Source organism: Suncus etruscus, chromosome 16 (assembly GCF_024139225.1).
Source record: "Suncus etruscus isolate mSunEtr1 chromosome 16, mSunEtr1.pri.cur, whole genome shotgun sequence".
NCBI lineage: Eukaryota > Metazoa > Chordata > Mammalia > Eulipotyphla > Soricidae > Suncus > Suncus etruscus.
Window position 1 is genome coordinate 76,581,345 of NC_064863.1, and position 27,992 is coordinate 76,609,336.

General features: G+C 42.9%; 1 protein-coding gene across 1 annotated transcript; it reads right to left on the reverse strand.

The window, feature by feature from the left end:
- Positions 1-27,297, reverse strand: KLHL8 (kelch like family member 8). Its single transcript, XM_049789781.1, has 9 exons — positions 26,941-27,297; positions 19,033-19,581; positions 18,468-18,654; positions 12,562-12,705; positions 11,483-11,594; positions 3,026-3,194; positions 2,657-2,816; positions 861-1,062; positions 1-414 (listed from the first exon to the last, which is right to left on the reverse strand). Exons 1-9 carry the CDS (start codon positions 27,163-27,165, stop codon positions 291-293), a joined length of 1,872 nt encoding a protein of 623 aa, XP_049645738.1. The 5' UTR covers positions 27,166-27,297; the 3' UTR covers positions 1-290.
- Between the last annotated feature and the right edge of the window lie 695 nt (positions 27,298-27,992).

Here is a 27,992-nt window from a genome sequence, read left to right on the forward strand (position 1 = left end):
TTAAAGAGATTTCAAGGCTTGGGGGCTAATTTTAACATTTTTCAGAGGTATAGTTACAGATTACACTATCTTCCTTCCCTACTCCAATACTTGCTAAATAGAAAGTATCAAATTTAACTTTATCCTAGTAATTTTTTAGTTACCATTCCAGAGGTTGCACACAATCACAATATAACATCTCAGATTCAAGTAAGGCTCTAGCAGTAGTTCAAATGATCTAAAGGTTGTCATACAAAATCCTGGTTGTGTCTCTTGCCCATCAGATGATCTGTTGGCAGTGGCAGCTCAGATCACATACAGTCAACCACAGTGCTTGCTCCATGGCCTACATCGCGAATCTGGCTGGTCAAGCAGGCGCACACAGCCACTCCTGCGCCAGCTCTGCAGTGAGACACAGATCCAACAAGTTCCCATCTGAAAAGCAGAGATCGAACAGAGCTTAAAGCAGAGTATGAGGGCCCGGAGAGATAGCACAGCGGCGTTTGCCTTGCAAGCAGCCGATCCAGGACCAAAGGTGGTTGGTTCGAATCCCGGTGTCCCATATGGTCCCCCGTGCCTGCCAGGAGCTATTTCTGAGCAGACAGCCAGGAATAACCCCTGAGCACCGCCGGGTGCGGCCCAAAAACCAAAAAAAAAAAAAAAAAAAAAAAAAAAGCAGAGTATGACCAACCTGACTCAAAGCATCATCCCAACAGACAACCTTCATAATAGGAGGCTGGTTTTGAGAAGAAAAAAAAAAAATCCGTGGGTAATAAAATCCCCCCCCCCAAGGCTTTAACTAAACAGCTCTGTTTAGCTCCATTTTGCCACCAAAGTTTCAGACGCACCCCCCTGAAGCACAGGGCAGAGATGGAAATTACCTGTTCAGCACTGGATCAAATGCTTCCACCGTATTCAGATAGGAATTGCCATTATGGCCGCCAACTGCAAAGATTTTGCCCATCACTGTTGCAATTCCCACTCCTCCCCGAGGAGTGGTAAGTGCTGCTACATGATCCCACTTGTTGCTCCGAGGGTCATAGCGTTCCACTGAACTCAGCGGAGAGTTATCGTCAAACCCACCTAGGGAAAGAGGGATGGAAGGAAACAGCACTGTATGTCAGAAATTAAACACACTCTCTTCCATGTTAGTTTCTTGACCTATCGTTTAATAGTTCCTAAAAGTTTATTTAGAGAAACTTAGGGCAATATGAGGGAAAATATGAGGGAAAAAAAGAAAAATGTGCAGTAATATAAAAGACATATATATATAGGCAATATAGGCAAATCTCCAAGATAGAGAATGTTTGCAATCTATTCTTTGAAATACAATTTAGAAAATAGAGACATTGGGAAAAATATAAACCACATTTTTGTTTGTTTGTTTGTTTTTGAGTCACACCTGGCAGTGCTCAGGGGTTTACTCCTAGCTCTATGCTCAGAAATTGCTCCTGGCAGGCTTGGGGGACCATATGGGATACCAGGATTCGAACCACCATCCTTCTGCATGCAAGACAAACGCCCTATCTCCATGCTATCTCTCAGGCCCAAAAAGTAGACTTTATCTACAATTCAAAATAAAATAGTATCCCAATAATAAAGCTTAAAGTTCCAGTTTTGGCCCATCTAGCCCACTGCATCCCAACTCTGCCCTAGCACTATTGGCCACTATAAAAATAATGAGGGTGATGTGAAAGCAAGTCTTCGGGCTGCTCCACTTGAGCTTATCTGCAGTATACCGTATATACTTGAATTTAAGCCGAGTTTTTCTGGCACAAAATTTGTGCCAAAAAACCCAAACTCAGCTTATACCCAGGTCATACAGGTTATTCGATTCAGTGTGCACGCAATGAGTCAAATGCACAGTCTCCAGTTGTCCTCTGCCGTCTACTAGAAGGGGCGGTGCTTCAGCTCAGTCCACAGTTGAGGCTGAACAGGTAGGCGGCTGAACTGAACTGGATGCCACTGAACTTTTTAACCCACAATATTCTGCACTTTGTCTGAGACTGACAGCAGTGATGATGATATCTGCGAACTCCGTGATGATGACAATGTCTATGCTGATATGCTCACATCAGATACAGCTGAAGTTCTGGAGGAGGAATCCAGTTTTGAAGGACAATAACCTTTGTGATTAGCTTGATTACCTGTTAAGCTATGGTTTTTTGCACTTTATTTAAAGTGTTAAAGTTACTGTTGCTAGTTTACAGTTTTTCTTTAGCAATAAATATTGAAAAACATTTAACCTACTGATTCCTCTATTACTGTAATTGTTTTGGGTATATATATATTAGTTTGTTTGTTTGGGGAGTCACACCCGGCAGCACTTAGGGGTTACTCCTGGCTCTACGCTCAGAAATCACTCATGGCAAGCTCAGGGGACCATCTGGGATGCCGGGATTTGAACCACTGTCCTGCACACAAGGCAAACGCCTTACCTCCATGCTATCTCTCCGGCCCCTGTTTTGGGTATAAATTTTTATTTTTGAATTTTACCAGTGGCTGCTGCATTTTCCACCTCGGTTTATAGTCGAGTCACTAAGTTTTCCCAGTTTTTAGAGTAAAATTGGGGGGGCAGCTTATACGCGAATATATACGATACTTTGTTACTGTGCTTTTTATGACATGGTCTTTGTATATCTCATAATCAATTAAACTACAAATTCCATCCACTCACCAACAACATATAGGCAACCATGGAGCTCACTAACTCCATTGCCTGCTCTTCGCTGACCCATTTCTTTCACTTCTATCCACTTATCTAGGTGTGGATCATATCTCTCCACACTAGATAGAGAAGCCACTCCATCATTGCCACCAACTGCATAAACATGGCTCTAAATGAAGAAAAAATAAGAACATGTGAAATTTCCAACTGACTTCCATCTTGGCCTAACAGTAGGCCAGAAGGTACAATAAAGCAGCTCTTTACAGAATAGGAAGCCCTCTAATAAACAGCCACATTCTAGAGTTATGCACACAGCAGATCTCCTCTTATCTGCAGAGAGATATGTTCCACTCAGCCAATGAACTGTACGTGACTTACCATGAGAGCCGCAGAGCCAACTCCTCCCCGGGGAGCATTCATTGGTGCGACCGAGCTCCACTGGTCGGACTCTATGTCATATCTCTCCACATCACTGAAACAAGTGTTGTCATCTAACCCTCCAATGGCATAAATTGGGCCTCCCAAGGAGGCTAAGGCAATTCCGCGCCTACAAAGATAACAAAACATAATTCAGCATCTGGAGTAGTTTCTAGGGAAAAAGGTAACTAAGAAATTATGCAAATACTTATCATGTACCAATTTCTTTTTCCCCACGAATTTTAGATTTATCAAAGTTTCTGAACAGATGTCCATGGGTTGCCAACTTATGAAACTTGATGTAAATGGTGTGCCCCTGATGTTTATAATGCATGGCCTACAGAAGTTACTTAAAATGAGATGAAATAATGAAACTCATCAAAACATGAATACAATTTCGAACAATAAAGCAGTTGTGTAACTACCAAATCAATGAACATAAATGACTTGCTAGGGAGCTCAGAAAAGATAGCTTGTATTAAAAACTATTTCATCATAATGATCAGAAAGTAATCAAAAACATTGGAAATCAAAAAACAATTGGAAATTGAGCTTCCATACGATCCAGCTATACCACTCCTAGGAATATACCCAAGAAACACAAAAATACAATACAAAAAACCCTTCCTTACTCCTATATTCATTGCAGCGCTATTTACAATAGCCAGACTCTGGAAACAACCAAGATGCCCTTCAACAGATGAGTGGCTGAAGAAACTGTGGTACATATACACAATGGAATACTATGCAGCCATCAGGAGAGATGAAGTCATGAAATTTTCCAATACATGGATGTACATGGAATCTATTATGCTGAGTGAAGTAAGTCAGAGGGAGAGAGAAAGACGCAGAATGGTTTCACTCATCTATGGGCTTTAAGAAAAATGAAGGACATTTTTAACAATATCTCAGAGACAAGAGAGATGAGGGCTGGTAGGTGCAGCTCAGGACATGCAGCTCATCACATAGAGTGATGAGTGCAGTTGCAGAGATGACTACACTGAAAACTATCATAAAATGTGAATGAATGAGGGAAGTAGAAAGCCTGTCTCGAGTACAGGTGTAGGGGGGTGGGGAGGAGGGAGATCTGGGAAATTGGTGGTGGGAATGTTACACCGGTGAAGGGGGGGTGCTCTTTACATGACTGTAATCATACAACTATAATCATGTTTGTAATCACGGTGTTTAAATAAAGATAAAAAAAAAAAAAAAAAAAAAATAAAAAAAAAAAAAAAAAAAAAAAAATAGAGGGAGGGTATGTAATCCAGCAATACCACTCCTAGGGATATACCCTAAGACCAAAAAAATCAATACAATAATGCCTTCTGCACTCCTATATTCATAGCAGTGCTATTTACAAGAGCTAAAATCTGGAAACAACCCAGGTGCCCTACAACAGATGAGTGGCTAAAGAAACTGTGGTATATCTACACAATGGAATACTACACAGCTGCTAGAAAAAATGAAGACATAAAATTTTCCTATACATGGATGGATATGGAGACTATTATGCTGAGTGAAATAAATCAGAGGGATATAGATAAACACAAAAAAAAAAAAAAAAAAAAGAAAGTAATCAAAAACATTATATATCAATTATTTTAAAAACAAAATACTACAGGGGCCTGAAAGACAATACAGCAGGGAGGGTGTTTGCCTTGAATGTGGCCAATCTGGGTTTGATCCATGGCATCCCATGTGGTCTCCCAAACATTGCTAGAAATGGTCCCTGAGCACAGAGCCTTAGCACTGCTGGGTGTGGCCCAAAAGCCAAAAACACACAAAAATCCCATCAGTAACTGTTTCATTATAATTAATTGTAAAAGTAGACAACAGATAAAGCACTATCAATTAGATAAGGCAGTAACTAACTCAAACTGATATCCAACAGCTACCTTTTAACTATTATTATAGGAGTGAGGGTGCAGAAACCTACTGAGATCCTAAGATTCCCAGAGGATCCTAGAAAGAAAATTGGGCAGAGGTGGTGGAATGGGCCATTCCAACTATTTATTACTCAAGGCTTTTCCTAGCTCAATGCCGGGGTAGCTCCTGAGCCTCACTAGGTGTGGGCCCTCCATTCAATATCTTTTTTTTTTTTTTTTGCCTTTTGGGCCACACCCAGTGACGTTCAGGGGTTACTCCTGGCTATGCATTCAGAAATTGCTCCTGGCTTGAGGGACCATATGGAATGCCGGGGGATTGAACCATGGTCTGTCCTAGGTTAGTGCGTTATAGGCAAACACCCTACCGCTTGTGCCACCGCTCTGGCCCGAATATTCTTTAAAAAAAAACAAAAACCAACTATTTATTGATTGGTTGATTTTTGGGCCACACCCAGTGGCACTCAGGGATTACTCCTGGCTCTGCACTCAGAAATTGCCCTGGCAGGCTGGGGGACCATATGGGATGCCAGGAATCGAACTAGGACCCGCCCGGGTCAGCCACATGCAAGGCAAGTGCCCAACCCTATCTCTCCAGCCCCTCAATATCCTTTTTTTGTTTTTGTTTTTGATTTTTGGGTCACACCTGGCAGCACTCAGGGGTTACTCCTGGCTCTATGCTCAGAAATCGCTCCTGGCAGGCTCAGGGGACCATATGGGATGCCAGGATTCGAACCACCGTCCTTCTGCAAGACGAACACCCTAACTCCATGCTATCTCTCTGGCCCTCAATATCCTTTTTAAAATAAATACAAACATACAATATTTTTAAATGTATAGAGAATATAGATTTTTTTTGTTGCAGTTGTGTCATATCCAGTAGTTCTCAAGCATCATTGATCATGGGACTTGAGCGACTGATCATAATTAATACCAGAGATCCAACCAAGACATGAGATAGGCAACTGCCCTAACGTTTGTAAGTTGTCTCCAGCCCCAACGGTGTAATCCATTATTTCCATATCTCAGCTGAAGTTATGCCCCACTTTGAGATGGAGTAATGATATGGTCATCTCAGCACAAAGCCTCCCTCCTTTAACCATTCTCTATCAGCTGCATGAAAGGCAAGCACCCTCTCTGCTGCACTATCACTCCAAGCCCAAATTTAAATTATTTTTACGTTTTTCCTAATGACCTAGAGAGGAGTATTCTTCAAAAGTGAGCAACACCTTTGCAGTGGTGTGCTAGAAAAATGAAAGGGGTGGGTAGCAGCTTTGGGTGAATGGGAAAGCACTTTCTCTCCCTCCCTCCTTTCTTTTCTTTTTCTCTCTTCTTTCTTTTTTCTCTCTTCTCCTTTCCTCCCTCCCTCCCTCCCTCCTTCCTTCCCCTCCCTCCCTTCCTTCCTCCCTCTTTCCTCCTTCTTTCATTCCCTTCCCTCCTTCCCTCCCTTCCTCCCTCCCTCCCTTCCTTCCTTCCTTCCTTTTTCTGTTTTGGGGTCATACCCAATAGCACTCATGGCAGCAGCACTCAGGAGTTACTCCTAGCTCTGTACTCAGAAATTACTCCTGGCAAGCATGGGGGACTGGAAATCAAACTCAGAGAGGCTATGTGCAAGATACATAGTGAGATAAATAGGGCAAGACGAATGTCCTACCCACTGTGCTATTGCTCCAGCCTTCTACTTTTATTTTATTTTATTTATTTATTTATTTTTGGTTTTTGGGCCACACCAGCGGTGCTCGGGGGTTACTCCTGGCTGCTGCTCAAAAATAGCTCCTGGCAGGCACGGAGGAACATATGGGACACCGGGATTCGAACCAACCACCTTAGGTCCTGGATTGGCTGCTTGCAAGGCAAACACCGCTGTGCTATCTCTCTGGGCCCTCTACTTTTATTTTGTTGTTGTTTTGTTTTTGGGACACACCCGGCAGTATTTAGGGGTTACTCCTGGCTATCTGCTCAGAAATAGCTCCTGGCAGGCACAGGGCACCATATGGGACACCGGGATTCGAACCAACCATCTTTGGTTCTGGAACGGCTGCTGTGCTATCTCTCCGGGCCCCTCTACTTTTATTTTTTTTTATTTTATTTTATTTTATTTTTTTTGGTTTTTGGGCCACACCTGGCGGTGCTCAGGGGCTACTCCTGGCTGTCTGCTCAGAAATAGCTCCTGGCAGGCACGGGGGACCATATGGGACACCGGGATTCGAACCAACCACCTTTGGTCCTGAATCAGCTGCTTGCAAGGCAAACACTGCTGTGCTATCTCTCCGGGCCCTCTACTTTTTTTTTTTTTTTTTTTTTTGGTTTTTGGGCCACACCCGTTTGATGCTCAGGGGTTACTCCTGGCTATGTGCTCAGAAATCGCCCCTGGCTTGGGGGAACCATATGGGACGCCGGGGGATCGAACCGCGGTCCTTCCTTGGCTAGCGCTTGCAAGGCAGACACCTTACCTCCAGCGCCACCTACCCGGCCCCGGGCCCTCTACTTTTATTTTTTAAAGAAATAAAATTTATTCTCAGAGACAATGAGAGGAGGGTTGGAACTTCCAGCTCACTTCAAGAAGCTTACCACAAAGAGTGGTGAGTGCAGTTATAGAAATAACTACACTGAGAGCTACTATAGCCATATGAATGAATGAGGGAACTGAAAGCCTGTCTAGAGTACAGGTGGGGGTGGGGTGGGATGGAGGGAGATTTGGGACATTGGTGGTGGGAATGTTGCACTGGTGAAGGGGGGTGTTCTTTACATGACTGAAACCTAATCACAATCATATTTGTAATCAAGATGTTTAAATAAAGATAATAATAAAAAAAAGAAATAAAAATTCCAGGGCTCACTGATTTTTTTCAGAAAAGGGGCAGTAAGTTTAAGAACCTCTGACCAAGAATATGTATTTTCTGCTCTGCTTCTTGAACCCTCCTGTGGTCACATAATATCTGAACGTCTAGTAGCTAAGTCATTCAAAGTCTGAACAGGCATATCAACAGTTACTAAGACAAGTTTCTAAAAGTCTTCCTCTTCTTTAAACTGACACATTTATTAACATAAATTCATTTTATCACAGATGAAAATTTGAAATACATCAATGTCAAATTTGTAATGAAGACAGAAATCAAGGCACTATAAAGCTGCAGTTTAGGGGCCCAGAGAGATAGCACAGCGGCATTTGCCTTGCAAGCAGCCGATCCAGGACCAAAGGTGGTTGGTTCGAATCCCGGTGTCCCATATGGTCCCCCGTGCCTGCCAGGAGCTATTTCTGAGCAGACAGCAGGAGTAACCCCTGAGCAACGCCGGGTGTGGCCCAAAAACCAAAAACCAAAACAAACAAACAAACAAAAAACAAAAACAAAAAAAAAACCCTGCAGTTTAACTTTCATGGTTTTGTTGTACAGGTTTACTGCATCTTCACCATCACTTAAGACTCTCGGTCCTCTTATAATCTGGCTGTTCTTTACCCTCTACTCCTACTGCTTGGTAAATTGCATTTTGTGCTCTAAAGCCAAGGGCTTGTCATCATTTAATAACATCCATTTCCTAGTTCTACTTCTCTCTATATATCTAGCACAGGTAAGTGAGATTGTTCATTAAGAGTCACCGTTTTTGTTGTTTTGATTTGTCTTGGGGCAACACCTGGCAGTGCTCAGTGGTTCAGTGCTCCTGGCTCTGCGCTCAGAAAAACTCCTGGCAAGATCGGGAGACCATATAGGATGCTGAGGACTGAACCTGAGTTGGCCGCATGCAAGGGAACGCCATATTGCTGGAGCCCAAGGAGCAATAAATGCATCTACCTATGCTGGATAAGTGGCTTAGTAGCAGGAGACTATTAGCCTTATATGTGTGAGGCCCTAAAATGGACCACAAACAAACAAAAAGACGCAATATATCAGTCCAACATCATTACCGTGTTAGTAGAACAGCACCAAAGACATTTGCAATATATACAGAACAAAACAAAAAGATCTACTATTGCTGATACCACTATGAGACCATCAGCCAATACAATTAATCAGGAAAAATAATTTCTTGCCTAAGAATGTGTGTGAAAACTAGCAAACTCTGACTTGGCCTCCAGACTGACAACACTTGTGACTATTAGTTTTCTGTTCTCCATCAACATAAGAGCCAGCAAGGACAGATGGAAGATTTCTCTATCTCAGCATACAGACAGCTCTGGGCCAGACTTTCCAGTGCAGTATAGGATCTTTAGTAGCATCCTTAGCCTCTTCCACCTACAGACCACAGCAATGCCTCCATCTGTCCAGCCCAAAGCTGTGACAAGCAAATACACGTCCAGGCACTGCCAAGTGTTCCACAGAGAAAGTGAAAACATTTCAGCTGAACACCCTATGGACAAGAACTGTTTTTGCAATAGTTCAAGTCAAAACAAAACATAAACCCAGAAAATTTCCCAGAAAATCACTCACACACACACACACACACACACACACACACACACACACACACACACACACACACAAATCAACACTTAGGGGCCAGAGTAATTGTACAGCAGGTAAGGTTCTTGCCTTGCACATAGCCAATCTGAGTTTGATCCCGTCATCCCAGATAGTCCTTCGAACACTGTCAGTAGTAATTTCTGAGTACAGAGCCAGGAGTAACCCCTGAGCATGGCTGATTTGGCCCCAAAACCAAACCACTTCAAAACAACAATAACAGCAAAAATCAGGAGCTAGAGCTATAGCACAGCGGGTAGGGCGTTTGCCTTGCAAGCAACGGAACCAGGTTCGATCCCAGGCATCTCATATGGTCCCCGAGCCTGTCAGGAGTGATTTCTGAGCCCAGAGCAAGAAATAACTTCTGAGCATGACTGGGTTTGCCCCCCCCCCAAAAAAAAAATCGGGCCCGGAGAGATAGCACAGTGGTGTTTGCCTTGCAAGCAGCCGATCCAGGACCAAAGGTGGTTGGTTCCAATCCCGGTGACCCATATAGTCCCCCGTGCCTGCCAGGAGCTATTTCTGAGCAGACAGCCAAGAGTAACCCCTGAGCACCGCCGGGTGTGGCCCAAAAACCAAAAAAAAAAAAAAAAAAAAAAAAATCAATGCAGGGGCCCGAGTGATAGCATAGTGGTAAGGCATTTGCCTTGCATGCTGCTAAACTGGGACGGACCAGAATATGATCCATGGCATCCCATATGGTCCCTCAAACCTGCCAGGAGTGATTTCTAAACGCAGAGCCAGGAGTGACCCTTGACGTCTCGCATGTGGCTCAAAAAAAGAAAAGAAAAGAAATCAATGCTCAGTGTTGGAGAGTACAGGGTACTTTCTTGCACAAAGCTGACTATAGTTCAGTCACTGGCATGCATGTTCCCCCAAGTACTGCCAGGAGTAACTCTGTGAACAATGCCAGGAGGAGCCCCCAAGGACCTCTGGGCTGGTCACAAACAAACTTCTCTCAAAAATCAATGCTCCTGGGGCCAGCGAGGTGGCGCTAGAGGTAAGGTGTTTGCCTTGCAAACGCTAGCCAAGGAAGGACCGCGGTTCGATCCCCCGGAGTCCCATATTGTTCCCCCAAGCCAGGGGCAATTTCTGAGCACTTGGTCAGGAGTAACCCCTGAGCATCAAATGGGTGTGGGCTCCCCCCCCAAAATAAATCAGTGCTGGGCTGGAGAGATAGCATGGAGGTAGGGCATCTGCCTTGCATGCAGAAGGACAGTGGTTTGAATCCTGGCATCCCATATGGTCCCCCGAGCCTGTTAGGAGTGATTTCTGAGCATAGAGCCAGGAGTAACCCCTGAGTGCTGCTGGGTGTGACCCAAAACACCAAAAACAAAAAAATTCAAGTGCTCCCAGGTTGGGATGGTAATTCAGGGGCGAGAGCACAAGCCTTGTATATAGCTAACCCAGGCTCAACCCTAGCACTGCATAGTTCCTCAAGTACCAACAGGTGTAGCCCCAGAGACTCTGTGCTCTGGTGGCGTGTCCTGCTGATCACCAACATTATAGGTCCTGAGTAGCCCCCCGCTCTTGAGCACTTGCATTGACTCACTAGTCAATTTGGCCTCCAGTTGTAGTCTCCTGAACTCCTGAGCACTGCTGAAGAGGATCCCTCACTACAAAATCAGTGTTCAGGTTTAAGCAAAAGTTTTGAAGTTTTTGAACAACTTTGTGTTGCTCTATACATATTTTCATTTTTGTGTGTGTGTGTGTGTTTTTTTTGTTTTGTTTTGTTTTTGTTTTTGGGCCACACCCGGCGGTGCTCAGGAGTTACTCCTGGCTGTCTGCTCAGAAATAGCTCCTGGCAGGCACGGGAGACCATATGGAACACCGGGATTCGAACCAACCACCTTTGGTCCTGGATCGGCTGCTTGCAAGGCAAACACCGCTGTGCTATCTCTCCGGGCCCCATATTTCCATTTTTTAAATGGTCAAAAATATAAAAGGCAGTAACAAATCATACCGAATGCTTAACCAACTTTGTTAAGATATTCCTTAGAGCATGGAAGATACGCTTCTAAATAAATATAACTTTATTTTCCACCAGCGAATCAAAAGAAATGTCCAAGTTGACCTACCTTTTTGTATTCATAGATGCCTTCATCATCCACTTATTCGTGAGAGGATCAAACATCTCCATGCTACCTAAGTGCTCGTTTCCATCATGTCCACCCACTGCATACACTTTACCTGACAAAGAGATATTCCATGTATTTCAAGTATACAATCTGGGTGGTTTATGTATAATTACAAAAGCATGATAATTCCAAAAACTATTTTTCTGTTCAACACTATGTGCAATACACTTCAATAGTCAATTCAAAATGAATGCATATCTCCACTTCACAAAAAGCCTGCGACCTGCTGTTTTATATGAAGTCCCAAATACACACTGTATCTTCCTTGGGTTTCCTAATTTATTACTTAGTAAATGAAATCACTCATTTATATTTTCAAAAAAAGTTTCATAAAGTGGAAAAATGTTATGTGAAGAAAATATAAAACTCTTAATGCAACACGATCAATCTTTTTCTAAGTGAAAAAATAATACAGAGAAAACTTATAAGGAATATATACCATAATGTCAACTGTCACTATTTCTGGGTGATGATTACAAAGGCTTTTTTATTCCTTATCCCACAGTTCCATGTTAGGTTGGGAAGATAACCCAAGTAGCAGCGCCCTAAGGCCCCAAGTCAGACCTGGAACCTACGTGGTCCAGCACCAGTACAAGGAGCCTAGAGATTCCAGACAGGTTCAGGTCAAGCTTGGAGCCAGTAGGCCTCACCACTGTACAAACATGTCCAGGAGTGCCTGGGCCCCCTGATCACTACTGTGACAGCCCTTAAAATGAAATAAAATGATGTGGTTATGTTTTCTATGCTTATATTTATGTAAAACATAATGTTTATACTTATGTAAAAGAGCATTCATATTTGCATAAAAAACATCAGGACGGATAGTACAGGGCTAAGGCATTTAGGTGCAGGGACCTCAAAATCAAAATAGAAACAAGAGGGAGGGGAGTGGGAGGAAGAGGATTTTATCTTTTTTGTGTTTGTTTGTTTGGTTTTTGGAGGCCATACCCGGAGGCACAAAAACTCTCCAAGTTCAAACTTTGAAGATATGTGAGATGACTTAAGCTACAGTGGCCCACCTTCCACAGAGATGACTCCCACATGTCGCCTTCGACTATTCATTTCTGGCCCGAAGAACCAGCTGTTTCTGTGGATAGAGTAACACTCAATACTGCGAAAAGGGTCACCAGATCCACCTCGACCACCTACGCAAAACAGCACACCTAAAAGCAAAGCCACAAACAGTGAATAAAATGACGGCTTCCTAATTTTAGATATTGGAATGAAAACAATACTTACGGCTTCAAAAATTTTATTAATAGCAACAAAAGTCCAGTTATTTGGATATCATTCAATGTCATTATTATTAAGTATGACTTCATCCCTTCCTCATTTAAAAAATATTCATGTGAAGTTTTTTTTGTGTTTGTGGCCATACCTGTTTACACCTCAGGGCTACCTCCTGGCTTTGTGTTTAGAGAGCACTCCTGGCATGCATTGGGAGAATATATGAGGTGCTGAATCAACCCCAGATCCACTACCTGCTGTAGAATCTCCCAGGACCTTATGCCAAATTCCTGAGCAAGATCTATTAGCGAGCTTTCCTTGCTAACATCCCACAATATGGTTTACATCCTCATTCACTTTTAATTACTCTTCCTAAGATCCTAACAGAATCCTATAACCAGTCTAATTTCTTTTTACCACAACTACATAACTATACTGAATGTAATGATCATTCTGCTTTTTGGGGGAAACTCTATAATTCTGACTTTCATAATACATTCTTTTTTTCTACAAGCACTTCTCTCATTCCTATGTTCCCATATTTCCTCCTTAATTTACACATTAGGCTCTAATACTCACATACTTAAAACTCATATAGGGAATCTCATTCACTCATTGACTTATGTATTTTAAATACCATCTGTATTACAATGCTTTCTAATCTACATTTCACCTTCACATAACCACAATATTACTTGAGGTCCTAGAGGCACCTTAAACCCAACATGTTCAAAGTCTCTCCCTTCCTTACCAAAATAGCCTCTTTTCCCTAACTGTCCTCTGAAGTCCTCCTTCCCTCTCTCTTCTCACTGCTATCACCTTAATTCAGGCCCTCATCAACTTAACCTAGCTATAACAAAATCCTATCCTCTTGCATTGCTCAGCAGTCTTTTTGCTTTCAGGTTACCAATAGAGTAAATCTAATTAAGAGGCTAGAAAAAAAGGAGCTATTTCACATCAGTACCTTTTCAAGTCTTAGTGAATACGACTGAATTATACGTTTTTAAAGTGTACCAAAAAAGAGCCCGGAGAGATAGCACAGCGGCTTTTGCCTTGCAAGCAGCCGATCCAGGACCAAAGGTGGTTGGTTCGAATCCCGGTGTCCCATATGGTCCCCCGTGCCTGCCAGGAGCTATTTCTGAGCAGACAGCCAGGAGTAACCCCTGCGCACCGCCGGGTGTGCCCCCCCCCCCCAAAAAAAAAAAGTGTGCCAAAAAAGTTATTTTCTTTTTTTTTTTTCTTTTGATTTTTGGGCCACATCCAGCAGTGCTCAGGGCTTACTCCTGGCTGTCTGCTCAGAAATAGCTCCTGGTCCTTCAGGGGACCATATGGGACACCGGAATTTGAACCAACCACCTTTGGTCCTGGATCGGCTGCTTGCAAGGCAAACGCCGCTGTGCCATCTCTCCAGGCCCTGTATCACAGTTTTAACATCAAACTTATGTTCAGAATCATCTGAAGGACACCAGACACAGACTACGAGGCCCCATACCCCAGATTTTCTGACTTGGTAGGTTCGGAGTAGCTCTACGACTTGGTATTTTTAGAAAGTTTCCATATGCCTGTAGATGTTGCTGGGGAATAATGCCATCACCTCCTTTATACTTTGAGAGTCACTGTCCTCATAAAATAATCCTTAGCAGGGTGAGAGGTAGTCTAGAAGATAAGTCACATGGCTTGCATGCAGCTGATCTCAGCTGGATCTTGAGCATCACATGGCCCCTCGAGCATTGCTGGGTGGAACCCAGGAGGCCTATGGACATCTCTAGGTTAGTTCAAATGGCAAGGTCTTCCTCAGGTCCCTGAACTGATTGCCCCAACCTGGCTGGCAAACAACTGGGCAAAGTTGCTCCTGGGTGGACACACTGAGCACCTCTTGGGAGGAACCCCCCTCCCCCCAAAATCTATGCCTTGGTATAGATTTAGCATAGACTAAATCTCTCTATGAAGCATCATGATCCTGCAACATGCTCCTGCATAATGCTCTTCCTTAGAGTTCCAACAGCAACTTTTGGTAACTATCATTCAAGACATAAAGTGTACCAAAATTATATATTTACAGATCTGATAAGTCAGGAGTGTCTGACACCTAGGTGAAGACAGTGAGTCAAGCACTCAGACACTAGTAATGATTAGCCTGGTATATACCAGATATTCAACAAATAAATTAATTGATCATCCCTTTCCCTAAATAACACCCAGGAAAACATTTACCTATTATTCAAAACTAAGACTGAGGTTTACTTCCCCTATAAAACATTTTCTGACCTTTTCCACAGTAAAAATAACCACTCTTGGGCTGGAGAGACACCATAGAGGTAGGGCTTTTGCCTTGCACATGGTTGACCCGGGTTAGATCCCCATCATCTCAAATGGTCCTGAGCCTGCCAGGAGTGATTCCTTTTTTTTGTTTTGTTTTGTTTTGTTTTTGGGGTCACACCCGGCAGCGCTCAGAGGCTACTCCTGGCTCTACACTCAGAAATTGCTCCTGGCAGGCTCGGGGGATCATATGGGATGCCAGGATTTGAACCACCGTCCTTCTGCATACAAGGCAAATGCCCTACCTCCATGCTATCTCTCCGGCTCCAGGAGTGATTTCTGAGCACGAAGCCAGATGAAACTCCTGAGCACCACTGGTTGTGGCCCCAAAACAAAAAACAAACAAAAGACCTCTCTCTGGACTTTGTGATTACAGCCATGTTCCCATAATATCTGATCCTTTTATTTGCTTATGCCTCTGTTTCCCAGTCTGCAATTTTCTCATAATAGCACTGGTTATATTTTATTTCTGCTTACATTTATAATGCGTAACCCTGTCATGTGGCAGGTACTTAATGATCACATAAAGGAATGATCAGCACTGATGTCCTACTATATATTCTAATTATCATAAGTTAGAGAAATTTAAATCAAGAAAAAAAATTTTTCTTTTTACTTTTTGGGCCACACCCAGTGATGCTCAGGGGTTACTCCTGGCTATGTGCTCAGAAATAGCTCCTGGCTTAGGGAACTATATGGGATGCCTGGGGGGGAGGGGGGGAGGGTGGATATATTGAACCAAGGGCTATGCTATCCTATGCTAGTGCAGGCAAGGAGATGGGGCTGGAGAGATAGCACAGTGGTAGGGCATTTGCCTTGCAAGCGCTGACCCAGGACTGGCATTGGTTTGAATCTCAGCATCCCATATGGTTGGTCTCCCATGCAAGCCAGGAGCGATTTCTGAGCAGTGAGCCAGGAGTAACCTCTGAGCACCACCAGGTGTGACCCAAAAACAAAAAGAAAGACAAAACAAAAACAAAAAACAACAAAAAAACATGACACAGAAGAAAATAAAGAAAAAAGAAAGTAAAAAGACGTCCCCAATTCTTATATTCTTACCTTTATATTTTCTCCCTAAAATAAGTAACACTATCTAACTCTTAATGAGGATCAAAGTTCTTGCAACTGTTAAGATATCAGAGGCTGACTATATATTTGCATGTCAAATGTCATACATGCAAATATGTCTACGTTGTCACTATACTGCTTGAATTCAAATCTGGAGAATTTTATTAAAAACCTTGACATCTTGAAACAGAATTCAAAACAACAAAAACTGATATCTCAATTTTGGGGGTGGGGAGAGAGTCACACCTGGCAGCACTCAGGGGTTCCTCCTAGCAGGCTCAGGGGACCATATGGGATGCTGGGATTTAAACCACTGTCCTTCTACATGCAAGGCAAATGCCCTACTTTCATGCTATCTCTCCGGCCTCAACATCTCAATTTTTTTTTTTTTTTTTTTTTTTTTGGTTTTTTGGGCCACACCCATTTGACACTCAGGGGTTACTCCTGGCTATGCGCTCAGAAGTCGCTCCTGGCTTGGGGGACCATATGGGACGCCGGGGGATCGAACCGCGGTCCATCCTAGGCTAGCGCAGGCAAGGCAGGCACCTTACCTCCAGCGCCACCGCCCGGCCCAACATCTCAATTTTTTAAAAATATTTGATACCTATTCATAAAAAGGGGAACAGTCTTTTGTTTGTTTTCTGTTTTGGGACCACACCCAGCAAACACTCAGAGGTTACTCCTGTCTCTGTACTTCAGAAAATGCTCCTCGAAGACTCAGGGGACCATATAAGATGTCAGGGATTGAACACAGGTCAGCCATGTGTAAGCTGATGTGCTATTGCTCTGGCCCCGTGGAACTAGTCTTTTGTTAATGTCAAACCATTCACAACAACTATATCTTCACAGATCTATGATTTCAAACTTTCTTATATTACCTAAAAGAAATCCCATTATTCACAATCAAATTATTCTTTTTGTTGTTGGTTTTTTTTTTAGGTTATATTCCCAGAGATTCCATAACTGTACTAAGCGGTAATAAATATAGAGGAAGTCTGTTGAAAGTACTGAATCTTGGGACTGGAGAGGAGCCTAACAGGCTCAGAGCAGCTCTGAACACCCTCACCCCTACCCTGAGTAGAGAACTATTATTCTTTTATTTTTCTTTTGGTTTTTGGGCCACACCCAGCGGTGCTCAGGGGTGAATCCTGGCTGTCTGCTCAGAAATAGATCCTGGCAGGCATGGGGGACCATATGGGACACCAGGATTCGAACCAACCACCTTAGGTCCTGGATCAGCTGCTTGCAAGGCAAACACGGCTGTGCTATCTCTCTGGGCCCGAGAGCTATTGTTCTTAGCACTACCAGGTGTGACCCAAAAAACAAATATGGTTAAAGCAATAGTACAGCCCCACATGGCTTGCACATGACTGATCTCAGTTCAATCCCCACATCTCCTATTATCCCCCAGCCCTGCAAAGAGTTATCCCTGAACACAGAGCCAGGAGTAAGTCCTGAGGACCACCATGTGTGATATCCCCACTCTCCACAAAACAGAGACTACCACATCCTGAATTTTTGAGCTTCATTTATTTCCCCCATTCTTCAATCACATATTTGATATTTAAAAGAAGCAAGTAAACATAAACTACATTCTTGGAAAAAATAGAAAATCTGAAAATTGCCGTGAATAAAAGTATAAATAAATACCTTCTTAAATATAAGAGCTTTAGATATAAATAAGGTTTGTTGGGGGCTGAAGAGACAGCACAGTGGATAGGACATTTGCCTTGCATGCGTCTAATCCAAGTTCAATCACTGGCATCCCATATGGTCCCCTGAGCCAGGGGCAATTTCTAAGCACATAGCCAGGAATAACCTCTGAGCATCACCAGGTGTGGTCCAAAATGTAAAATAGTAATAATAATAAAAAAAATAAAACAAATTCTGCTTTCAGAGTGTAACTTCAACTTGTTAGCATTTTTACAACTGGCTTATATTGGTGAAATCCTCTGAATCAAATACAATACAAATTATGACTATTGGGGCTAGAGCAAAAGAACAGTGGGTAAGGTTCTTGCCTTGCACATGGCTAACCAGGTTCAATCCCTGGTATCCAGATGGTCCCCCAATCTCACCAGAAGTAATCCCTGAGTGCACAACCAGGAGTAAATAAATCATGAGCACCACAGGGTGTGGCCCACAAACACACACAAAAATAATTATGAGTACTTGTCATATTTGACAAAAATTTGTCATATGCTAAGATAATGAAGTGATTTTCATAATACTTAAGTTTATGCACATTTAACCACCATCACATACAACAGAGAGCCTTCAGCAAAGTTGATAATATGAATAACACCATTACCAGCAGTATGCTTCCTCGGGGTTGTCCGGATGGAATATTCAAAATCAGGCACTGCTCTGCTACTCAAGTGAAGATGGTAATTTCTTGCTTCATCCAATAAATCTCTACATTTCAGATTCTGTTTGACAATTTGCTCTTTGGCAACCACACCCATCAGATAATCGACTGGCAACAAAGGTAAACGAACCTGAGATGGTAAACAGAAAATTTGAGTTGTGACTGGATAGCTAAAGCTCCACTTTCACTGCAGGGCGTTCACTTTCTAAAACTGACTGACTTCTCACTTTTGCTTGGTCATACCCAGTGGTACTCATGGCTTATTTCTGGTTCTGTGCTCAGGGTATGCTGGGGATCAAACTAGGATTGGTTGCATACAAGGCAAAGCCAAATCTGCTGTACTCAAACTGAAATATACCTTGGGGTCAAAGTGATAGTACAGTGGGTAAGGTGTTTACTTTGCATGCGCAACCCAGGTTTTGATCCCTTGCACCAATGATTTCCACATTTCTTTGGAGAATGTGCACTTTTTAGGATAAATGTACTATGCATGACCTTTAAGGCTTACCTGTGCAAGAGTTTCATCCAACCATTTGGAATGATGCTGAGGATTGGCAAGAAGCCACTTGATGGCTGCACTGTAGACCTGTTTCTCATCCTCAATGTTTAGATCACTGGAGGACAAAAGCTTGTGCAGGTGCTGGGGGGAAATGCTCACAAAATCTTCACACTCCACAACTTCAGTAAAATGCTCACACGCATACTGGTCAGCCATGTCCATCAAGTCTATGCGATTATGACTTTCTGCAAAAGCTCTAACTGCCAGGCAGTTGGAGGGATGAAAGTGTAACTTCATGTATTCACAACATGCTCTGGCCACCAGCTCAACTTGTAAGATACAGGCTGCGTAAAGGAGTGGCTGGACATTGTCCACAGTCAAAGTGAGTCGTGAAGAATAGACAAACTTAACCAGATCTTCTATTGCATCACCATCAAAATCTCTAATTTCAATCAGTGTTTGCTTGGCTTCAGCCATTTCCGAGAGAAACATGGCTCTGAAGTAGGGAATAACACAAGCTAATACCAGTTTGTGACAAGAGATTAGCTTTGAGCCAACCTGTCCAAAGCAAACAAAATTCAAGTTTAGTCTCAAATCAGTTTCAAGTTAGTATATAGTATATAGCATAGATACTTCAAACTTACTTTTACATTTTGTACTCTTCTACATAATACAATCTATCTCTTCAATCTAACATTCCATAAGTAATTATCTGAGGTAGTTTTCCAACACTGATACATTTTTTTTTTTTTTTAGTTTTTGGGCCACACCCGGCGGTGCTCAGGGGTTACTCCTGGCTGTCTGCTCAGAAATAGCTCCTGGCAGGCACGGGGGACCATATGGGACACCAGGATTCGAACCAACCACCTTTGGTCCTGGATCGGCTGCTTGCAAGGCAAATGCCACTGTGCTATCTCTCCGGGCCCCATTTTCTTTTTTTTGGTGGGGAGCACACCTGGTGATGCTCAGGGGTTACTCCTGGCTATGCGCTCAGAAATCGCTCCTGGCTTGGGGAACCATATGGGACGCCAGGGGATCGAACCACGGTCTGTCCTAGGCTAACGCGTGCAAGTCAGATGCTTTACCACTTGCGACACCACTATGGCCCCAATTTTCTTCTTAGGTGGTGATCCTGATACTCTAAGCCAGGTGTAAGCCTTGAACACTATTAGCTGAGCCTCCCCCACAAGAAAGAAAATTAAATGTTTCCATCTAGTATGTTTTGGTACTGAGAGATCATCATCTGTTTGTTCATTGCTGTAACAGAGGTCACACAATGTAAGCATGAGTGTGCTTACTGGGGACTCACATTAGGTTACATGCGCACACTCGTGGGAGTAAATTTACATAAGCCTCAACACTGTTTGAGAATGCACATGTCATCTGTATATGACATGCCACCAGGAACACACTGGATCTTGTGTGATCTAAGCAGCTATGCACATTTGAGCACAGTTAATACTTGGAGAAGAGAATGCAAGTCATCAAAACTTCAAAGGCAGTAAATGTTTTAAATGTTAATAATTAAACCATTTATTTTATTTTATTTGTTGTGGGGCCACACCCAGTAGTACTCATGGAATACTCCTAGTTCTGCATTCAGAAATTATTCCTGGCATGCTCAGGGGACCATATGAGATGCCAGGGATCAAACCTAGGCCAGTTAGATGCAAGGCAAATACTCTACTCACTGTGCTAACAGTCTGGCCTGAAACAAACCATTTCATTCTTGAGTTTGATCTGATTTTTACTTAACTAGTTTAATACTACTTAAAAGTTCAGCTTTTCTATGAACTATTCTGCCATGAAATGTTCTTATATAAGTTCATTTTGTTTGTTTGTTTTTGGGTCACACCCGGCAATGCTCAGGGGTTATTCCTGGCTCTACGCTCAGAAATCGCTCTCGGGGGACATTATGGGATGTTGAGATTCGAACCACCATCCTTCCTTTTGCATGCATGGCAAACGCCTTACCTCCATGCTATCTCTCTGGCCCCATATATATAAATATATATATATTTATATATATATATGTTCATCTCTAAGTATTTAATCTGTCTCAATAGTGATAATTAAAATAATTTACAATTAAATTACTGGAACTCGAGCATATCAGTAAAGTCTATTAGGTTGCAATGTTTATGCTTATACAACTTAACAGTTCTAATGCTCTCTTAAGGGCTAAAAAGATAGAATGGATAGGTCACTTGCCTTGCATGTAGCTGACCCAGGTTCAATCTCCAGCTTCCCTGGCTCCCCTGAGACCTACTATGCCCCTGAGACAGTAGTGATCCCTGAGCACAAAGCCTAGGCTGAGTCCTGAGCACACAGCTGTGGCCCCGAAACAGCAACAAAAAACAACAGTAGCTCCCTTTAAATGTCTGGGAACTACACTGAAACTTAAGAGGTACACGAAATGCTTTGTACAAATGAGGCCTAAGACTGACTCCCAGAGCAGCCACAAGCACCATCCCACAGCTCTGCTATACTGCCACAGGAAAGCATGCCTTTGCCAGAGAATTGTGTGTGAGCATTGCAGCTCTAGAGGCCAGTCAGTCCCACAACCTGGCACCTAGAAACTCTGTGTGAGCACTATGGTGAAATATGCAGGCCCTGGCAAGTAATGCAAGCAGAATGTGCTGTAGTATCGCAACCTAATGAGTGTGCTGGTACGAATGAGAGGAGAGAAATCCATTAAGCACCACAATAAAGATGCTAAGGAATAAAAATAAATACAGGATGGAAGTAATTCTAGTAACACAATTCATTTATAAGCGATAGTCTACTTTTTCACTTTACTCCTTTGTAATTTTAGACCTTTAACTCAATTGCCTACTCTTTTATTTTTATTTTATTTTATTTTTTTTGGTTTTGGTGCCACACCGGGTGACGCTTTAAAGGTTACTCCTAGCTATGCACTCAGAAATTGCTCTTGGCTATGCCAGGGATCGAACTGAGGTTCCTCCTGGAACAGCGGTGTGCAAGGCAAATGCCCTACGGCTGCACTATTGCTCCGGCCCCTGTCTACTCTTTTAAGCCTGCCCCATTGAAATCAGTTTTAGTAGCCCAACAAAGTATTTACTTCCATGGTTAAGAAAGCATTAACTGAGCCGGACGGTGGCGCTAAAGGTAAGGTGCCTGCCTTGCCTGCACTAGACTTGGACGGACCGCGGTTCGATCCCCCGGTGTCCCATATGGTCCCCCAAGCCAGGAGCAACTTCTGAGCACATAGCCAGGAGTAACCCCTGAGCACTGCCGGGTGTGGCCCAAAAATCAAAAAAAAAAAAAAAAAAAAAAAAAGAAAGAAAGCATTAACTGGGGCAGGAGAGATAGCATGGAGGTAAGGCATTTGTCTTGCATGCAGAAGGACAGTAGTTCGAATCCCAGCATCCCATATGGTCCCCGAGCCTGCCAGGAGCGATTTCTTTTTTTCTTTTCTTTTCTTTTTTTTTTTGGTTTTTGGTTTTTGGGCCATACCCGGCGATGCTCAGGGGTTACTCCTGGCTGTCTGCTCAGAAATAGCTCCTGGCAGGCACGGGGGACCATATGGGACGCGGGGATTCGAACCAACCACTTTAGGTCCTGGATTGGCTGCTTGCAAGGCAAACACCGCTGTGCTATCTCTCCAGGCCCTCAATTTTTTTTTGTTTATTTGTTTGTTTTGTTTTTTGGGGGGCCACACCCGGTGACGCTCAGGGGTTACTCCTGGCTATGAGCTCAGAAATTGTGCCTGGCTTGGGGGACCATATGGGACGCCGGGGGATCGAACCTACGTCCGTTCTAGGCTAGCGCAGGCAAGGCAGGCACCTTACCTCTAGCGCCACCACGCCAGCCCCCAGGAGCGATTTCTGAGTATAAAGCCAGGAGGAACCCCTTAGCGCTGCCGGTGTGACCCAAAAACTGGGGCGGAAAAAAAAAAGGATTAACTAGGGACTGGAGAAATAGTATAGGGAATTAGGGTACTTGTCAAACATGCACTCCCCAACATCACAGGGCTCCCCAAATGAGTACCACAGGGAGTGACCCCAAGTGCTGAGCCAGGAGCAATCCACAAACTCCACTGGGGACTTCTGGCTCAGCATTCCCAAAATAACATTTCTTCCTCCCCAAAAGGAAGGGACTAGACATGTAAGACTCAAAGTAATTCTTGGTTACAGAGAGACACATTACAATGTCCAATTAACTACAGGAACTGTTCCACAATCTTAACCAATCTTACTTTATTTTTCCAAACCCACAGAATACTCCTGTTCTGATAAATTTAGATTTAGATACATATTTAGACATTTGAAGGGTTAAATGAGAATCTAGAAAAATAGATATTTAAATATATGTTCTTCTAAGAAACATGAAAAAATCAAATTAGCAAAATTAGCAAATTAAAGATATTTATGTATAAAAAACTTCATTGATTGGAATTGGAGCGATAGCCTTGTGGATAGGGCATTTGCCTTGCACACAGCTGACCTGGGACTGACCTGGGTTTGATCCCTGGCAGCTCATATGGTCCCCCGAGCCTGCCAGGAGCAATTTCTGAGCATAGAGCCAGGAGTAACCCCTGAGCACTGACACACACACACACACACACACACACACACACACACAAACACACGAGTAACCCCTGAGCACTGACACACACACACACACACACACACACACACACACACCCCTACCTGCTGTCACCTCACTAATTCTACCCTTCCTACTTTTACTTTTACTTCCTACCAAAACATGACTATCAAACCAAATAATATCAAAAGATTTTCTATCAACAATGGGGCTGGAGAGATAGCATGGAGGTAAGGCGTTTGCCTTTCATCCAGAAGGTCGGTGGTTCGAATCCCGTGTCCCATATGGTCCCCTCGTGCCTGCCAGGAGCGATTTCTGAGCAGACAGCCAGGAGTAACCCCTGAGCACTGCCGGGTGTGACCCCAACCCCCCCCCAATAAAACAAACAACCAAAAAAGAAAGATTTTCCATCAACAATATAAATAATATTTAGAAAGCAGAACTGAAGTGAGTCCCGTGTGCTGTTTTCTCAGTTTGGCAAAGTGGCAGCTATGACGACTTTAAAGATAATGAAGATGAGGGAGGCAAACTTTTGCTATTTAGGAATTAGACCCAGCCATAAACACCTTAAGACAGTTCCACAGATTTCCATTTTTGATAAGACAATTCAAATCCAGTGTGGAAAAACAAATTGATATAACACTGAAAATGCATGGTCCTTTTGGTGACACTGAAAAAAGTTGAAACTGTAGAATAAACTACAATAACCACCAACAAAAAGCCTACTCAAAGAAAACCAAGCTTGCCGATACTCCAGGAAAGTCAACATCAAATCTTCTAAACAATGAATGAGATATTGCTATCTACATTATTTAATCAGTTCCTTGGTTTCAAGGAAGGAATGACAGAGTTTTTCTGACTTTAAGACAATGCTCAGATGGAACTCCCAAGAAGAATACTTTACAAGAATTTAAGGCCACACCATCCCATGCCATGAAGATCACCTAACAAAACTCAAGATTCCAGTTTATTGATCTTGCTAAGCATCTTTCTCTCCCTGTTTCAAGCATGCCACCAAGCACTATGACCATTAGCTCTGGCAGGAACAAGGAGCCAAAATCCAAGATACCACTAAGTAGAAATTTTATTTAGAAAAAAATTGCAGAGACACGTATGAAAATTGTCATGTAATACAACATTACATTATTATACTGTAATATTAGGAGGAAGAAGAAAGTAAATAATGAGAAACAACTGGAACACCACTCTGCTTCTTCCATTTCATCAAACTCTGTCTTTCAGCACCTCAGTCAGCTCAACTAGCACATAGTGCAGGGATCAGGGATGAGGATGTGCTAGTTTTGATCCTGCAGTACAGAAGGGTAGGGGAGAGGAGGTTGTCTAAGGTAACCTGGGCAATCCTGATGGTATCTCTAGGTCCACACCCAGTAAGGCTCAGAGATCACGTGGTGCCAGGAAATGAACCAGGATCATTCTCAACCAAGGTACCTACCTTAACCTTTGTAGTGACTCTCCAGCCTCAGCACTACCTTATGGAGCAATAAGCCTATATACAATAACGTTTACTAAAAATTTTTCATCAAAATCTAAACACCTGGGGCCAGCAAGGTGGCACTAGAGGTAAGGTGTCTGCCTTGCAAGCGCTAGCCAAGGAGAGATCGCGACTACAGTTCGATCCCCCAGCATCCCATATGGTCCCCCCAAGCCAGGGGCAATTTCTGAGCGCTTAGCCAGGAGTAACCCCTGAGCATCAACTGGGTGTGGCCTGAAAAACAAAAAACAAAAAACAACAACAAAAAAAAAATCTAAACACCCTCTATACTTCACTATCAGAGGAAATTAATTGCCAGGGCATGCCTAAGCTTTTATGGGGCTCAGCCCACCAGATATATCCTCAGATTTTCCTGGTGGGTAGAACTAATTTAACCCCCATGGGGTTCCTCAAAAGGCCCGCTGTGGACGCCTTTTCCCCTGCGTGGATGGTTGAGGAATTTCCAAAGAGACACCTGGCATTACATTTTCAGCCAGTATTTGACTATCTCTCCTTTGCATATATCAGGCAAAATAATAGCCTCTATCAAATTTAAAGCAAGCTTGCTAAGAGTTACCTTCTCTCCTGTAACTTAGAATTTTTAGTCACACCCATTGCTTAGGTATTGTTATTGTTATACTGCGCTTTGTGATTACAATTATTCTTCACCTGTGGCTAATTTTACCCCTATACATTCCCCTGCTCAAAAAATTAAACTTGTCGCACTCCTGCCAGAAATGTGTTGACCCCACATACTTCGTGTGGTATCATTATTTCATATTTCATATTCGTCGCTCGTGTTACCCATTTTCCTCCCGTGAAAGGACCATGACCCATGAGAATTGCTGAGATGCAAGACGTCTACAACAATTAATAATGAAATAGAGATTAAATTACCTTAATAAAAACATAGAACACGATTAGCTCAGTAACCAAGATTATTGTTTTATTTTCTTTTTTTGGTTTTTCAGCCACACCAGCGGTATTCAGAGCTTACTTCTGGTTTTGCATTCAGGAATTACTCCTAGAAGTGCCCAGGGACCATATAAGATGTCAGGGATTGAATCTGGGTCAGCTATGTGCAAGGCATCTCTCCAACGCCACCTCAAAAATTATGAACTCTAAAGTTAATCTGAAGAGGGCCCGGAGAAATAGCACAGCGGCATTTGCCTTGCAAGCAGCTGATCCAGTACCAAAGGTGGTTGGTTAGAATCCCGGTGTCCCATATGGTCCCCCGTGCCTGCCAGGAGCTATTACTGAGCAGACAGCCAGGAGTAACCCCTGAGCACCGCCGGGTGTGGCCCAAAAACCAAAAAAAAAAAAAAAAAAAAAAAGTTAATCTGAAGAGTCCCAATTTATTTACTGTATTCTCAGCAACTATTTAGTAGTTATTTTAGGTTTTAACATGGAAATAATGAATATTAACATTTAATTAGTATAACACTGCCATGGGGTTTTTATCAATACTCCCTACATTCCTTTCCTTCAATAAAAACACATATGCTGGGGGCCGGAGAGATAGCATGGAGGTAAGGTGTTTGCCTCTCATGCAGGAGGTCATCAGTTCGAATCCCGGCGCCCCATATGGTCCCATGTGCCTGCCAGGAGCAATTTCTGAGCCTGGAGCCAGGAATAACCCCTGAGCAGTGCCAGGTGTGACCCAAAAACCAAAAAAAAAAAAAAAAAAAAAAAAAACCACACACACATATGCTGATTATTTCTGTGATTCTCCCAAAGTCATAGGTGTGCGATATAATAAACAATATAATACAGCACCAAAAGTTTTCCTTGTGGTTCAGAAATAACTTTTTTCACATTAAAAAAATACACTGAAGAAAAAAAAAGAGCAGTCTTACCTTTAGTGTGACATCACAAAGCTCCCCATTTTCATAAAACTGAAGCAGAGAACCATGAAAATCTTTCCAAGCTTCTTGTGCTTCAAAGATAAAAGAGTCATCTCCATCCCCGTCACTGACTGAGGAAGGTGTGTTCGGTGTATTCTTTACCTGCTGGGGATGCTGCCTCTTCCCCTTGCTACAGTGATTTCTTGCCTGTTTTGCACTCACAGATTCTGAAGCCATCGGCAATACTCTTCTAACATAACCTTCACGAGCATTCCATATATTCTTATGTAGAGGATGGGGAGAGGCAGAAAGCAGTCCAGTGAACTCAGATATTGCTGAAAACCCAGTCAAATGTCCATTGTCTTGTTTGCTGAGATTCAGAAACCAAAGTGACACTTAAAAAAAAAGAAGAAAGAAAAAAACCTATCAGTAATTATAGGGCTCTATACATGTAAAATAACCACATTTCAAAAGAACAAGTAATTTTTTTTTTTTGTGGTTTTTGGGTCACACCCGGCAGTGCTCAGGGGTTACTCCTGGCTCCATGCTCAGAAATTGCTCCTGGCAGGCACAGGGGACCATATGGGACGCTGGGATTCGAACCGATGACCTCTTGCATGAAAGGCAAATGCTTTACCTCCATGCTATCTCTCCAGCCCAGAACAAGTAATTTTTTAGCTTTTAAGCTGAATGTCATAGAAGTTAATTAAACCATTTGGGTTTTGTTTTGTTTTGTTTTGTTTTGAGTAAAGGAACTCCATTAAAATCTGAGCATTAGAAGATGAGAGAGATAGGATGATGAATAGGGAGGGAACATGCCTTGTACCTAACTGACCCAGCATTAATCCCAGTCACCCGATATGGTCCCCAGAGCTTCCTGAGTGTGACCCCTAAACAGAAACAAGAGTAAGCCCTGAGCACTGCAGGTTGTGGCTCAACCAATCCATCCCACTGACCAAATCTGAGGATTAATGGAAGACGGTGGAATATAATGTGCCAACAATGTCTATCCCTACCTAGACATCACTGCACTTGTAGAATCTGACTAATGTAATTTTAAACAC

Coding starts and splice junctions, on each gene's coding strand:
- KLHL8 (XM_049789781.1), bottom strand. CDS start 27,165: ATGGCTTCAGAATCTGTGAGTGCAAAACAGGCAAGAAATCACTGTAGC. Junction 18,655..19,032: donor TGGATGAAACTCTTGCACAG/GTAAGCCTTAAA, acceptor TTACCATCTCAG/GTTCGTTTACCTTTGTTGCC. Junction 11,595..12,561: donor GGGAGTCATCTCTGTGGAAG/GTGGGCCACTGT, acceptor TCTCTTTGTCAG/GTAAAGTGTATGCAGTGGGT.